This window comes from Engystomops pustulosus, chromosome 1 (assembly GCF_040894005.1).
Source record: "Engystomops pustulosus chromosome 1, aEngPut4.maternal, whole genome shotgun sequence".
Lineage (NCBI taxonomy): Eukaryota > Metazoa > Chordata > Amphibia > Anura > Leptodactylidae > Engystomops > Engystomops pustulosus.
In genome coordinates, this window is record NC_092411.1 from 277,783,066 (window position 1) to 277,798,887 (window position 15,822).

The 15,822-nt window shown below is 39.7% G+C and overlaps 1 protein-coding gene across 2 annotated transcripts in view; it reads right to left on the reverse strand.

Annotated features, from left to right (window-relative positions):
• CTNNA2 (catenin alpha 2) overlaps window positions 1-15,822 on the reverse strand; it is a 1,396,423-nt gene that overhangs the window by 73,205 nt on the left and 1,307,396 nt on the right. For both annotated transcript variants that reach the window (XM_072126314.1, XM_072126313.1), the window contains exon 17: window positions 11,028-11,162. In XM_072126314.1, coding sequence (XP_071982415.1) covers window positions 11,028-11,162 — 135 coding nt within the window. The remainder of the gene's footprint in view (window positions 1-11,027; window positions 11,163-15,822) is intronic.

Consider the following 15,822-nt stretch of genomic DNA (forward strand, 5'->3'; position numbering starts at 1 on the left):
AACTCACGTTTCTTCCCTGCTAGACTGGTTTGTATGGATGTCAGGGGACCAGTCCAATCACTTTCTGAACTCTGATATCTCATAAGAGGTTTGGCTAGCAAATTCCCAGAGCTTGCTATAAATATTATTTGGAGCTTGCTAGCATTTTCTGGACATCCTCATTTTGGTTACCTTGTTCATCATTTGACTATCCATTTGCTGTGTGATTCTGTACTGTACTCTCCTCTTGGTTTTGTATCTGTACAAATATCAGTATCTGTATGAATATTTTTCTTTGTTTGTTATGTCCTGTTTTTGTCTGTGTGTTCACTTTGGCGCAGGAAGGGAGCATTGACCAGTTGTTACCTACTGCTTTGGGTAGGATGGGCAATTAGGTAGGGAATAAAACTTGTAAAGGAAACAGCTTCACACCTCACTCGTGGATCCATAGGTGCAACAAATCAGGAGTGCACTTGCAGTTTCTCAACAGAATAAGCAGTAAACAGAAAGGTTGATCTGCTTCATGTAATCTACCTACTACCATGTACTATTATTAATAGAAATACAACAAAGAAGATGATTTTAATGGAGGTGTTCAAGGTGTTTTTCTAATGCAATTAGGTAGTGAAAGATATCTAGCATTAGGGCTTTTCTTCTACAAAACTGCCATTGGCAGGCTAAATATCCCATATCCGGACAGAACAATTATAAATACATAGTAAAACGTCACTTTTATTTATTAATTTAAGAATTTGTTCAGGCAAAAATAGCAGAGATTGCTTAGTGCTCAGGGAGATGTGTGTTAAAAACACAGTGTGATATGTATCTCAAGTTATTGTCAGCTGTACTTAGTGTAGTATAAGGGGCATTAGACAGAGTATGATCACCTACAGTGTGCATAAGGACATCAAACCACACCTAATCAATAGGGTTGGAGGCACTAGACAAATAGTGTCTCCAAAGTGTTCAGAGTGTCATGTGCCCTATGAGTCATGTATTGTAGAGACCGGACTATAGCCACAGGTACCCACTCCGGGGCTGCTATGCTGCTCTACCCACTATGGTAACACACTGGGGCAGATTTACTTACCCGGTCCATTCGCGATCCAGCGGCGCGTTTTCTGCGGTGGATTCGGGTCCGGCCGGTATTCACTAAGGTAGTTCCTCCGACGTCCACCAGGTGGTGCTGCTGCGCTGAAATCCACTGAAATGCACTCAAGTACACCGGCCTATTCCTGGTGAAGGTAAGTGCAAGCTCCGCGACACTTTTTGTTTTTTAAATGCGGCGGTTTTTCCGAATGCATCGGGTTTTCATTTGGCCACACCCCCTATTTCCGTTGCGTGCATGCCAGCGCGGATGCGCCAAAATCCGATCGCGTGCGCCAAAATCCCGGGGCAATTCAGGGGAAATCGGCGCAAAACGGAAATATTCGGGTAACACGTCGGGAAAACGCGAATCGGGTCCTTAGTAAATGACCCCCACTGTGTTTGAATGTTCCTATAATAGGATAGTAATGGTGCAGCTAGGCTCATAAGATATGTCACATTCCATTCACACTCTTACGCTATTAGATAGCTGTATTATGTATACGCTGACTGACTACGAGATTTTACAACACTACTAATTAAAATAACCTATCATTTGACCCCCGGCATGTTTCTCCAGTAAACTGTCTTCAACAGGGGTATGGGATAACACTGATTGCGGCGTGGTAGCGCCAAGTATATAAATATAAGGCCCCTCCCACAAAGAGAATCACTAACCTATGAAAAAAGTACCAAGAAGTTGTCCCCCATACAGAATCCCCCCAATAGGATTAACAGGAGACTGGCACACCAATGCTACCAATCGAAAACGTATGGTGGGCAGTAACAGCTCATCACAAACCCCATCGGCCAATGATAATAAAAGGAGCTAGCGAGCCCGCTGATCATGTAGGTCAGCTGACCTGTGGCCAAGATTGCTCCACGCATGACAACCCACTTAGTAAATGACACTAAAGTGGGTAGTGCGCATGTCAGTGCACACAAACACTGTCTGGTGCGGATACACACCCCTCATTGCATCGCACTTAGCCGCGATTAAGTGCAATGCCATGGAGTGCTATGGTGGAGTGTGAATGGAATGTGACATATCTTATGAGCCTAGCTGCACCAGAACTATCCTATTATAGGAACGTTCAACCACAGTCTGTTACCATAGTGGGTAGACCGGCATAGCGGCGCCGGAGAGGGTCCCTGTGGCTATAGTCTGGTCTCTACAATACATGGCTCCTAGGGCACGTGACACTTGCTTAGGTGTGGTTTGATGTCCTTATCCACACTGTAGGTGATCATACTCTGTCTAATGCCCCTTATACTACACTAAGTACAGCTGACAATAACCTGAGATACATATCACACTGTATTTTTAATACACAGCTCCCTGAGCACTAAGCAATCTCCGCTATTTTTGCGCGAACAAATTCGTATATTGATAAATAAAAGTTTCAAGAAGGGTCTAGATGTCTTTTTACACCTAAATAACATTGATGGTTATGTTATATAGAATTGTTTCCTCTAAATCCCTTCCTCATGCAATCCCTTCCCTTCCTTGGTTGAACTTGAAGTGTCTTTTTTCAACGGTATAAGCTATGAAAAGTGACGTTTTACTTTGTATTTATGATTGTTCTGTCCGGATATGGGATATTTACACTGCCAATGGCAGTTTTGTAGAAAAATGTAGAGAACCCCTGCCGTGACAGTGGGTCCATTTTTGTGTGAAAAAAATAGCTTAAGGGCTCACACCATGTCTATCCTATCTCTCCATTTCCATCCATTCCCTTACAACCCTTACAACATCGTTGCAGTTCCCCACTGGAATTGTATGTACCACCTCTGCCTGAATAGGTATCTATATAAGTTCTTTTTTTAGGATACACTAACATCTCTATAAATGTTTTGTGACATAAACTCCGCTAAGAAATCAGTTTTACTTTACATTTAGTACTAGAGTTGTACTAAGCCAACCTGTCTGTATCATTTCCTATATTAAGAATCTAAGAGAAGGGAAAAAAATCAAGCCAGAGGGGAAGCGCATTAAGAGAACCTGTCACGGGTCAGAAACCGGTGTCTCTATTCAGGAAAATGTTACTGTCACTTCCCAACTCATCAGCTTAACTTTCTCTTAATGTCGCCTCTTACTGGCTTCCCGTCACATAGGTTGGCTTTTGGCAGAGGTCTCCATGCATATTAATGATGAACAGTAAGAGGGAAGGATAACTAGCTCCCAAACTGCACCACTCGTAATTAAAAAGACATTAGAACTGGATCCAGAAGATGCAGGGAACCACAGCAGAGAGTCAAGGTGCTCCACACTTAGTTCAGACTTCTTGTAATATCAGAAATGAAACTAAAGCAAGACAAGGAGGAAGGGCTGCTCAGTGAGGAACAGGATTAAATTCAATGGATGCAAGATGGTAAGGGTCCGACCCAAGACCCCAGAGGTACATCAAATACAAAGGGTGAAGCAGCACTCCGTCCTCGTTTCAAGGGTTTATTCACATGTGGATACAAAGCAGCGTTTCAGCTAACTCATTGTAGCCATTTTGAAGAGGAAATGAAACTAAAAATGAGTCTAGTTTGGAATGTAAGTAATAGAAAACGAAATATTATTGCATTCTTTAGGTATAACAGAGGGTGAATTGTAGTTTTTTGTTGCAGAAATTTAGGATCAAGGTGGATTTTCACAATAACATTCCCCCTCAAACATATGGATGAATAAATGGGGGATAATAGTCCTCTAACAATAAGGACCAAGCCCCGTAAAAGAAACTAATTGCATTGAAATTGTATAAATAACTGCTGTTCAAGGGTAAGTATTTTTTGTATTTTTTTTTTGTTTTGTTGCTGAGTAGCCTTGTCTATTGTAGTCTTATTTTCCAGCTCCAACTCCTTTACATGTAATGAAATCATCATAAAATGGGTCGGCTAATAACTGAAGTCATAGCATGAACAAAGCCTTTAAGGGGTTGTCCACAAATGTGAGGGAAGGATATTAGGTATTTTACCAATATGTAAAGTAAAGTTTCTGGTTCTCAAATGCTTCTTCCTCATCAGCCAGACATTCCTGACCATAAAATGGCGACTGATTGAGGTTCATGTGATCTCTAACTGTCCATGACCAATCTCCCTTCTAGTACCTTAAGCTTGTATTTATGAATAATATTATAATAAGGTTGTGGAACGTAGATTGGTCATAGACATTTAGAGATCCCATGACCCTTCGGCCATTTTATGGACAGGAATGGCAGATGTTGAGGTAAAAGGGATTTATGGGGGGGGGGGGGGGTTACTTTCCATCACAGGAAAGCAGTGTAAAAACTTTTAATAGATGTATTTTGGTAAATTGCCTAATATCCCGCCTCTACACTTACACACACATTACAGAAAACATGTGGTAAAGCGGTCAACCCCTTTAATCCACTGCAATTCATCAAGTTTTTAGTTGACCCAGACAACATTCTTTCAGGTTTATTCTTGAGATGTAAGCGGGGGTGGAAACCTGCTTTAATCCCCCCATATTAGGAGGGGTTTAGGTGGGGGTTATTTTTGTATGACCTTATTTTGGAAATATCTAACAATATAAAGTTTCTAGGAGTAAGGAAAAAATTGAACGGCAACTGTATAGTGTTAATATGAATCCTTTGCCTGTACTAAAATATGTAAATGCTCCCAAAAAATCTGTAATACCACTTTTTACAGGTATAATCGGGCTATATGTGCCATATCATGACTTAGAGGTGGTATGAGGCTGAGACATCAGGGTTACACATGTATATATATACACTGAATATATATATATACTGCATACAGCTTTCAGCAGTATTTGCATTTTTTATATAAAAGTAAAAACATATACATATTTTGTTAAAATGTATCTTCTCCCCTTTCGTAGATTTACAAAATATTTCTTTAGATATAAGCAGGGGCAGTTACCTGCTGAAAATCCCACCCATTTTAGGAGGAGCTTCTTTCTTAAAAATTTGTATTGGGAATGAATAGTTATGAGTGGACCTGAACTGCAAAGTTTGCCGGACCCGGCCCTGAACATCTTTAGAAGTTCAGAGCCGGGGCCACGTTTGGATCAAACCCCCCCCCCCCCTCCTGTTGTTAACGCCTAACAATGTTGTCACCATGTTTTCGTAGGGGGTTGGTTTTAAGCTTCTTGAATTTGAAAGTTAAAAGTGCCCAATCCCATCTATCTATCAAAGCAACTCTTCGTAAGTGAGCAGAAGTGGTTACCTTGTTAATAGCCCCTCCCATAACAGGAGGAGTCTGTTGTGAAGAAATTGGTTGATGGAGCCCTAATTTAGCATATTTGAAGCCCATGGGTTGGTGTGGAAGTAGATTGATATGGAGAGAACAGATCCACAGTCATGTTTCTCCACAGTTATTGAAGTTCTTTTTTTACTTCCTTCTCACACCACATGCACGACATATTTCTACAGGCTTTGTTTATCTCAGCTTTTGTTAATTATTTGTTTGTGATGATAAACCTCAGACATAAACCCAAGTCTGGAGTCCAGCGCTGAAGTACAAGTACAATTAACAGCTGTTGTCATTCCATGTGTGCACCTGAGTCCCAGCTCCAACACCGGGACTACAAAAACGCCAGACACCAGATAAATGCACAAATGTTTTATTTATGACTGCGCTAGTTAAAAGTAATGTAGCCGGCTTCGGAGACATGATCGACAGTAATAGCCGTTGTGAGCAAGAATCAAATGCGAATGTTAGACGAGTATAAAAATACATCCAAATGTTCTGCTTCATGCCACAAGGATCTATAGCCGAAATGTTTTAGTTCAAGTCTAATGGGGCTCAATCCTTCGCTATTGCTATTCTAAAATACATGCTCAACGCATACTAAACCAATTCACGAAATAATATTTCACAGAGGAAATAAAATTTTAAAAAAAGAAAAAAAAATCAAAATGAAAACAAATTGGGGCAGATTTAATCACCCGGTCCATTCGCGATCCAGCGGCGCGTTCTCTGCGATGGATTCGGGTCCGGCGATTCACTAAGGCAGTTCCTCCGAAGTCCACCAGGCGGCGCTGCTGCGCTGAAGTCCGCCGAAATGCACACAAGTTCACCGGCCTATTCCTAGTGAAGGTAAGTGCAAGTTTCGCAACCCTTTTTTTTTTTTAAATGCGGCGTTTTTTCCGAATCTGACGGGTTTTCGTTCGGCCATTGCTTTCGGCCATTGCGTTCGTTCCATTGCGTGCATGCCAGCACTGATGTGCCACAATCCGATCGTGTGCGCCAAAATCCCGGGGCAATTCAGGGGAAATCGGCGCAAATCGGAAATATTCGGGTAACACATCGGGAAAACGCGAATCGGGCCCTTAGTAAATGACCCCCATTGTCTATTGCTGTTGCGCAAGATTTTTGGAGTTTGCTCAATTTAAATTTTTTATGGCTTCAGGAAAGATAATACATTTTTGTGGTTTATGTGTCTTGGTTATGATTTAACTTACTGTATGTTTTACAGGGAATTACGAATGTTTTTTATGCTTTCTGTGTTTTGAAAATGGCAAATTGGTTTTGGAGTTTAACCCGTTTGTGACAAAGCCTGAAAAGGCTCTGGTGACCGAGCATTTTCAGCGAATTTTCGTAAGCACCAGTTTAAGGGCCATTTTTCTAAAGGCATCACTGCAGACTCCGAACCTGCAACCACTGATGTCTAAGGTCAGCGGGGGGTCCAAGAAGAATTAATAAAAAGAGATCTAGTTAAAAAAAATAAAACTACTACCAAAGTGTATAATAAAAGCACTGTGTATGAGTGATCCAGCTCAGGTTGATTAGTCCTGTCTGGAAAGTTCAGTAATGTGTTTATGTACGGTAGCCGGCCTGCACCCAGCTTTCCCAAGGTCCTGAGTTTTATAATTGTTTTTTGAGCAAAACCAGGTTCAGGGATTAAACAAGATATGTTTCTGCATCATTGTAGCTACCAAATTCTCACAATGCATAAAAACAAATGGTAGATTTCCTTTAAAAACTTCTCATATTAAAAATAACACTCATAAAAAAACAGCACCAAGATTTATTTTTGGAAAATGAAAACCTCTTTGAAGATAGATCAGAGCATTACAATGAACATGATTTCATGGATTCTCCTACTTCCAGAACAGTGGTGATTCATTGAATCTGTAATGTAAGGACTGACCTGCTTAAATAGGAAAAGCTTTGATCTATGAACAGAGCTCATTTTCAAAAAACTTATAATAATAAAGATGTTCAGAGCAGATTAAAGTCATTGCATATTTATAACTGTGATTATTTTATCTTGAAAAGTGCACTTGTTCCTCTACTGAAAAATTGAAGATGACAAGAGATGAAACAGGCCAGAAGAACTGATTAGCATCAATCTAAACAGGTGGAAAACAGGAATAGATTTTTTTTTTACACTAAAATAAAAGAAATGAGGGTTGGTAAGGAATTTCAGAATGTGGCATGAAGATTCTGAAATAGTCCTCCAAGAAACGAGATGGAATTGGTTCAACCAATGGAAACCATTCCATGAATGGTCAATACTAAAGCTTTAAGTTACTATCAATGGTACCCGGAGAATGGACATTGACAAAACAATGGAAATTTTTTGAAAGAGGATGGAGCGAGTGCCAAAAGAACAAAAGATGAAGACTAGATCACGACGGAGGAATATTCATCCACTGGTTTAGAGATGGAAAGTGTTAGAGTTGGGTTTGAAGGAAATCCCCCCCCATATTATAGAACAGTGACGGCGAACCTATGGCACGGGTGCCAGAGGTGGCACTCAGAGCCCTTTCTGCGGGCACTCAGGCTATTGTCCAAGGACAAAGTTCACCAAACACTAATTCTTCAACTTAAGAGATGCTGCTCTCAGCACTATTTTAAAGTCACACTTTATTGGGTGTTTGGAACTGCGGGGAAAGTGAGAAGGTGCTGACAGAACTGCATTATCTTTGGAGGTCATCTTGCTGAACCCACCATTTCTTCCTGTACAGAGAGACTCTGGAAAGAAGCTACAATGATAGTTTGAATTTGCCCTCCTTCTGTCAACTGTATTGGTGGCCTCAGGCGGCCGATACAATTGAAAGATGTGGAAGAACAGGTAGCAGTAAGTTACTGTATAAAATTCCATGCTGGCACTTCACGGTAAATAAGTGGATTTTGGATGTAGTTTGGGCACTCTGTCTGTAAAAGGTTCGCCATCACTGTTATAGAAGATGCCGAAAAGCCCCAATGTCTTACAAACAATACAATCATAAATCATAAAGAAAAAGATGTATACACAAAAAAAATAAAAAGTATTGTCAACAACGTCAACTTTATTCTACTAGAGGAAGTGATTTGGTAGGACTATAAAAGCAGAATTCAAAAAGTTCCAGAGGGGCCATTAGCTCAATATAATTTGAACTTTTATTAGAATTTTTTGTGATATATCTGCCAATTTTTACGCTGTAATTATATTATATATTTATGTGATATATAGTTTATTGTAATATAAACAAAGTTAAAAACAAATAATGACAATGACTTCATACACCCGTATTCTTAACCACAAGGATCAGTTGTGCATGAAAGTCATGGTGGGATGAAATGTGGAATGGGAATTAGTGGCCAAATAATTCCAGTGACAACATCTTAAAAATTTGTGTAAAATATTGTGCTTATTTTTGTGGGACTATCAGTTGATTTCCACTTGTGGACTAATTTGTTCGGAATCCTAATGTATAAATTAGGCTTCACTGTGGACCAACAATCTGTAGGAAGCAAAAGTCCTCCTGTGACTGGAGCACCAGTGTACATGCTTCACCAATGCTTCATTTATAAATTAGTAATTTGTCCTCCAATCTACCTATCAATGTCAGAGAAGATGAAAGGGGACAAGTTACTTTAAATGGAAAATCCCTTTAATTAACATTGCATGCCATTCCAATGCACTATTATAATGTTGTACTATGCTACTACCTCAGTAGCATCAGTGTTAACTCATTTACGCATGTACCTAGCCACGTACAAGTTATCGCTGGATTTAGTAGGAAGCCATTGGGGTTTCATTTATCTTATCTCTGTTTCTTTTGATTTGTTTTTGCCTGTCTTTGCCTCATCTGCTTCCTTGGTGTTTTATCAATCTCACTTTTCCTTGTGTTAAATTTTTTCTTTTAGATCTATTTTTGAGACATTTGTTACAAATGTCACAAAAAAGTTGTACAAATGTCTCAAGCCACCTCTTTCCATTTTCTAAGTTTTCCTTAAGTATGGTTTCATCCAGAGTTTTTTTTTTTTACAAATTTTAGACAATTTGAAAAGATAAATGTCATTTATGACACTTAGCACATCTGGAATAGAAGATAAATGTGTCTTACTGAAGAAAAACAAATGTTCGGCGGACATTTCAAAATGTCCCCAAAAAGGTGCAAAAATTGCAATGTGCCAAAAAATGTCTCAAAAAGGACAGAAAAAGCAAGACAAAAATAAAGTTAAATGACCCCCATGGTCTTTTATCTTTTTGAAAACTCTAAAAGTGAACCTGTTATTAGGATTTCCTTTTTAATGCTATATTCCAGTCTTCATTTATATTTAACATTAATGGTTTCACTCACTTCTAAAAGTGGATAAAATATACATGGCTCCATGCCAGCAAACTGTGTCATCATCATTATCTCCTCTCTGCCCTTCTAGTTCTCTCCCTCCCTCCTCCTGCAGACTTGAGCTGACAGAAATAAGCTTTGAGCTTAGGTTTAACCAACATCTAAATGAGGGAGGGATGAAGGAGAGAGAGCTTGCAGAGCAGAGAAGCGATAATGATGAATGACTTGCAACAGACCCACCTATAACCTATAAATATACTTCACACACTTTTAAACACTTTTAAATTTGATTGGAAGTAGTAATGTTAATTATAATATCAGAACGGGAAATAGTCTTCCAAAAGTCTATGGGAACCTGTCAGGTGAAAATGTTTAATCCTTAATGACGGCTTCCCTTTAATATGCTTTACTTCAGGTTCGGACTGGTCCACAGGTGGATCCATTGGTGGGCTCCCAAGCCCTGCAATAGTTCTGGACAGGGTATCCTCAATTTACTTCATATAGATATTCAGCATCTCAATTATAGACTGTGTAACAAACTGTACATGTAGCTATGCAATAGTGAGCCCCAACATTGAATTTTACTGGTGGGACCTCGGTAGCCCAGTCCAACACTGCTTTACTTGCAATACCGTGTCTAACCACAGGGTGTGATGTTCTAATCGGGGAGATTTATATTTACTTTTCTTTCAAATGTTAGTGCAAAAAAGTACCTTTTTGCAAATTTTTTGCAACTTTTCCACCTTGGTGCACTGTGATTTAGATTGTATTTGTTATGATTTTGTTGTACTTATCTAATGAATCCAGATGTTTTGACTAGAGTTAGTTGTATTGGCCATCTGCAACTTTTTAAAAAGTTGTGCAAAAGTTTTCCTGATATCAGGTGGGGAACTTGGCAGGAAAAAGCAGAACAGCCAACTTTGTGACTTTTTCTGCACAGAAATCTCAGTTTTTTTCAGACGAATTCCCCTACAACAGGCAGCAATGTTGGACTAACAGGCACAGGTGACATTCTACCTAGGGCTACATTCACACGATGTACATGTACATTGGCGCCAGGGAGAGGAGGAGCCACTCACCCCTCTCCATAGTAATTTATGGCACTCGTGTGCTGCACCATACCGATCCCGTAGGGCAACGTGCGCCCATTGCCGTGTATGGGGGACGTATATGCACCGTATACATTCGTGTGAATGTAGCCTAAGACAAATTAGACTAAGGAAAAAAATGGAGCTACACTGACAAGTAAACTAGAAAGAGAAAAGATAAATCTCCCCCACATTGTTTAGCCATACGCTGCAGAACCCTCAACACTGTGATATTATATAGCTCTATCTGTTGTGTATACTGCACCAATTAATATCTAGTAACTTGTGCAACATAACAAGTCATTCAACTGTATTTTACTGAATTCGATCAGGAACTCACCCCAGAAACTATGAGTTCGCCTCCGAGGTTTTGCACTTCAGCTTTCACCTTGCTGCAGATATTGAGCTGGTGGCAGTAGAGCGCAATCCGCTGAAGGTAGGCGAGGAGATCTTGTTTGCATGCAGAATCAGGACACTGCAGGGAAATAAAACAGGAATATCAGTAGACTTGATTAAATGTAACTCAGCTACTAGTGTTAACTGCATATCATTATAACAAGGCAATCAGATAAAATAATATGCAAACAGCATATTAAACATATCTTCACCCCCCCCCCCCACCACCACCCCACTACAGCTCAGAACACATCCAAAGATTCCTTATTCATACATTTCTTATATTTATGATGGAGGTCAACCTGGAGAGTCATTGGTTAATCTACACATAAAGAGAACCTGTCACCAGGAATGTCATTTTAGCTGGTGACCGGTTGCAATGGCGAGCCCATGGCAAAGAGGTGGCACTCAAAGGCATTTCTGTTGACACATATGCCCTCCAATCGCCAGACAGGACTCGAGGCCTCCTTCTGCAGTCTGAGATAGTCCAGGGCTATCAGCGCTATTTGAAATTGACACATCTTTGGCTGCCTGTAGGAATGGGAAGGTGTGGAAAGAGTTTGATTGACATTGGAGCTCACACAATTGCCGCAACAATTCTTTGTGTTCAGGGGAACCTTGGATGGAAGTTGCAATAATATTGAAATTTCTCCTTCTTGTCCTTTTTTGTCCTCAGGATGCTGATACGATTGAAAGCTGTGACAGAGCAGCTTACTTTTTATAAAAAGGCCCTACTTTGTTTTATTCCTTTATAATTTGTATATTTACACCATTTTTTCTCATTAGGGTTACGGACAGGGTTAGCGTTAGGGTTCATTAAAAAAAGAAAACAAAATGTAAAACAATGAACAAAAAATGATAAGACCTTTTTATTAAATAAATCTCTGCTTTATTGAACTAGAGGGGGAAATAGACTAATTTCCAAGACAAATGAAGCAACATCGTTTCGTACTAATCTGATTCAGACCTGAATAAGATCTTTTGAAAGCCAACAGAAAAGGATTGGTGTAAAGAGAATTTTAAAGTGAAGGTCTAAAGTCAATGGGGTGCAGAGAAAGCAAATCTGAGCACACAGAACGGCGTTCAGTTGCAACGACGTGATCATCTTTAATGGTGACTTTTCGACCCTTTCCAAAACCAATGCCGCCAGTAGAATAGAGGTATCAAAACGGGTAAGTAGAGTAACTCTATGAAGTTGTATCTAAGTACTGCACATAGTGAGCACCACCAATCACATTTTTAAAGCCTTGTGTGCTTGGGTTGACTTTCGTTGGATATTCTAGAGTAGGACCTGATCCATAGCACCAGCTACCAGTATCTGTTGTGCACCAAAACTCCCTTCCACTAAGGTCCTCTTCTCAGGAAACAATTTTTTTCTACCCAGAGTGAAAAGTTGTTAGATGGTTATTTCCTGCTCTGGAGGACCTCCTCTGTGTGTATTAAACAGTTGATTATTTATGTGTATGGACCCCGTGTAATACTTCATTTCCCCTATGGAGGCAGTACAAAAAAATGGTAAGCTGGTAAGTGGGTGCTTATTGTCAAAAAATCACTCCTTTTAGAAAGAGCTGTCTAAAGTGAAGCATCCCTTCAAGGTCATATGAGTGGGTGGAAATTTGAATAAATGAAGAAAGAAAGGGTCAAAACTTAACCCTTTTAGTTATTGCCCAAAAATTCACAATGAAAAGCACAGTTAACGTGAATATTATATTTAGCTTTTCTTCATTCAACAGTTCCCCACAGGAAGACCTTTACTACTGCATTTACGTAGTTATATCTCATGAATCTTATTATTTATGATTACCGGAACTTACCATGACTTAAGGTCCCTGATAATACAGGATGTAGTTTAATGGAAGATGTTATTTACTACCATCACATCTATAAGCGAATTACAGAGCGGCAAAGTGATCCGATAATATTTCATTTCATGAATTAATAATCTTCATTAACAAGTTATGAGTTGTGGTTTAGGGGTTAAATGTAAGCAATGAGATGGACACCATTTCCTTTTGCTTCCGATGGGTTTTTATTTATAGAAGTAAATGGAAAAGTTGATTGATACATCCCCCCTGCGGACGTCAGCAGTACGACTATTAGGATTTATGACCAAGTTTTAGGAAAGGCGACTAGAAAGACCTTTAGAGAAGGAAGACGTGATGTCCTAATGGAAACATGGAAGTGATGCAAATGTTCTTTGAAACTCAATGAATAGATTGAAACCCCAATATATTCTATTTATTGATCCACAATATATTTTATGGGTCGGTGGGCTGCAGTTTAGGTGGTAGTCATCCTCTTGCTCAAGATAAAAAAGGATCTTAGCATCGGGGTTATGGAGCCGGTATTTGAGGGGCCACAGTTATAGCCCCAGCCAGGTGCGATAGGGGGCCCTAAAATAATTATGGGACATACTGTACATTTTATCACATGTCTCCTATTTCACTTGTATTTCTGAATTTTCCAAGCATTTTGGGGATCTACAAACTGGCAATAATAATTCTATAATACATTTTTTTGTTTCAAGTAACAGAATGGAGGACATGTATCATAGTTTTTTTTTCTTTGGTAAATTTTTGATACATTTGGAAGCTCTTTTTTGTGAGTTATGTATGATCCTGTCTTTTTACTTGTGATACATGTTCAGTTTTTCCTATCCTGGCAGGCGCAAATTTTGCCTTCTTTTTGAGACTTTTTGTTGCAAATGTCTCAAATCCACATAAACACAAGCCACGTGAGGGGGTTATATGCAGGAGTGGAAACTACCGTCAATTTTTTATTTGAGGCTGTGTCCTGCATTTTTAAGCACTGTAGTCACACTCCTGGGAGATGACGACATATGAGGCAACGGTCACACGTTGTGTTAAGGGTGCGGAAAATGCAAATATTTCTGAATTTTCAAAAAAGAGTTTACTGTGCAAAATGTTTTAACATTTAAAGCATGTGAAATCATTCCAATTTAAATGTTAAAATAAGATCCATGAAAAAATCTTTCCTTTCCACCTGCCCTGGACCAGGTGCAGATTTGCGGCTAAAAAGTTGCCAAAATAAGCAAAAAAAGTGATACGTAAGTTGTGATAAGTTGTTGTTTACCCAAACTAAGTAAACAAGGAAGAAGAGGCTTGGTAAGAGAAGGGACCAAAAACCGTTTTCTCACTCTGACTGAGCTCCTAAGATCCTGCGTGCATACTTGAGAAACTTTGTGATCTTGATTGTCTGAACTAATACCTTTCCACGGTGTCTTTAAGTGTATTGAAGAGGGAGACTGGTCAGATACCTAAAAAAAAGAGCATAGTACAGAGACATTCTAATGAAGATATGATTCGGACTAAGGTTTTCCTGTAAGTAAAACATTGGGGGTCATTTAGTAAGGGCCCAATTTGCGTTTCCCCACGTGTTACCCGAATATTTTTAGCAGATTTTGCCTGAATTGCCCTGGGTTTTTGGCGTACGCGATCAGATTGTGGTGCATCGGCGCCGGCGTGCACTCAACGGAAATCGTGGGCGTGGCCGAACGAAAACCCGACGGATTAGGAGAAACTGCAGCATTTTTTTTAAAAAAAAAGTGTCGCTGGACACGCGCTTACCTTCACCAGGAATAGGATCGTGAACTCCGGTGGACCTTGGCGGACTTCAGCGCAGCAGCGACACCTGGTATACGTCGGAGGAACTGCCTTAGTGAATCGCCGGAAGACCCGCATCCACCGCAGAGAAAGCGCCGCTGGATCGCGAATGGACCGGGTAAGTAAATCTGCCTCATTGACTCACTGTTGACTTACTGTTGATACCCATCCAACCTTACCTAGCTTTAGAGGATCTGCAATGTGGGTGGTAGTACTGGGCCTATAGGGGGTCCATGGCTGCCCAAACCACTCGCCAAATTTTACACTGAGAAGGACCTTTACCTATGAAATCTTCATAATACCTATAATTCCTGCTCTCAATACACACATCCTCCATTCCCCAAGAAGCTGATTCTAGTACCATATGTAGGTAGAGAGTTAGAGAGCTAATTTAATATTCATATGGCCCAGGGCCAATGGCAGGCTTAATACACCCTTGAATCCAGGTCTGCAAGTTTTGTGACATCATGCTCAACAAAAAAGGAAGGTGTAATCGTTTTCATTTTGGTGCTTACAACTAGGTATGAGTAAAATTTCTAACTTTTAATACATTATCAAAGATTTCCAGTTTTGCAAAAATATTTCCAAAAACATGGAGTAAAAATCGATATGTATGGTGTTTCCCTAATTCAACCAGACTACTGCATATTCCCTGCCTGACATTTGTGCTGTTGGGAAACAAGGACAGATTTTCTTCGCTGCTCCTTGTGGTCTGGCATGGTATTGCATCTAATGTATTTCCACTCATACTATTTATTCTGACAACTTAAACACCTTTTGCATCTCCAGATTTCGGTATCATGCAATACTTTATTTCAGCTTGTTTCAGATTTTTCTTTAGCTATGCCTTTATTGTAGCTTCCATTTATTAGGTCACTTTAGCTTAAAACATAATAGCAGGGTTTCCCATTTCACTATGTTCCATTTAACCGTGGATTATGTAAGGAAAGGTAAAAAAAAAATATTTTTGTCATATGTCTTTATATTATGCGTGTGGCTGTTGAATAGATACTGATGTTCTTTAGACATATAGAAATCCCTCTAGATTACAAATTGGGACAATATACAGCAAGTCATGTAAGCAATTCTCACATCAGCCCTGGGTATCAGATGGAA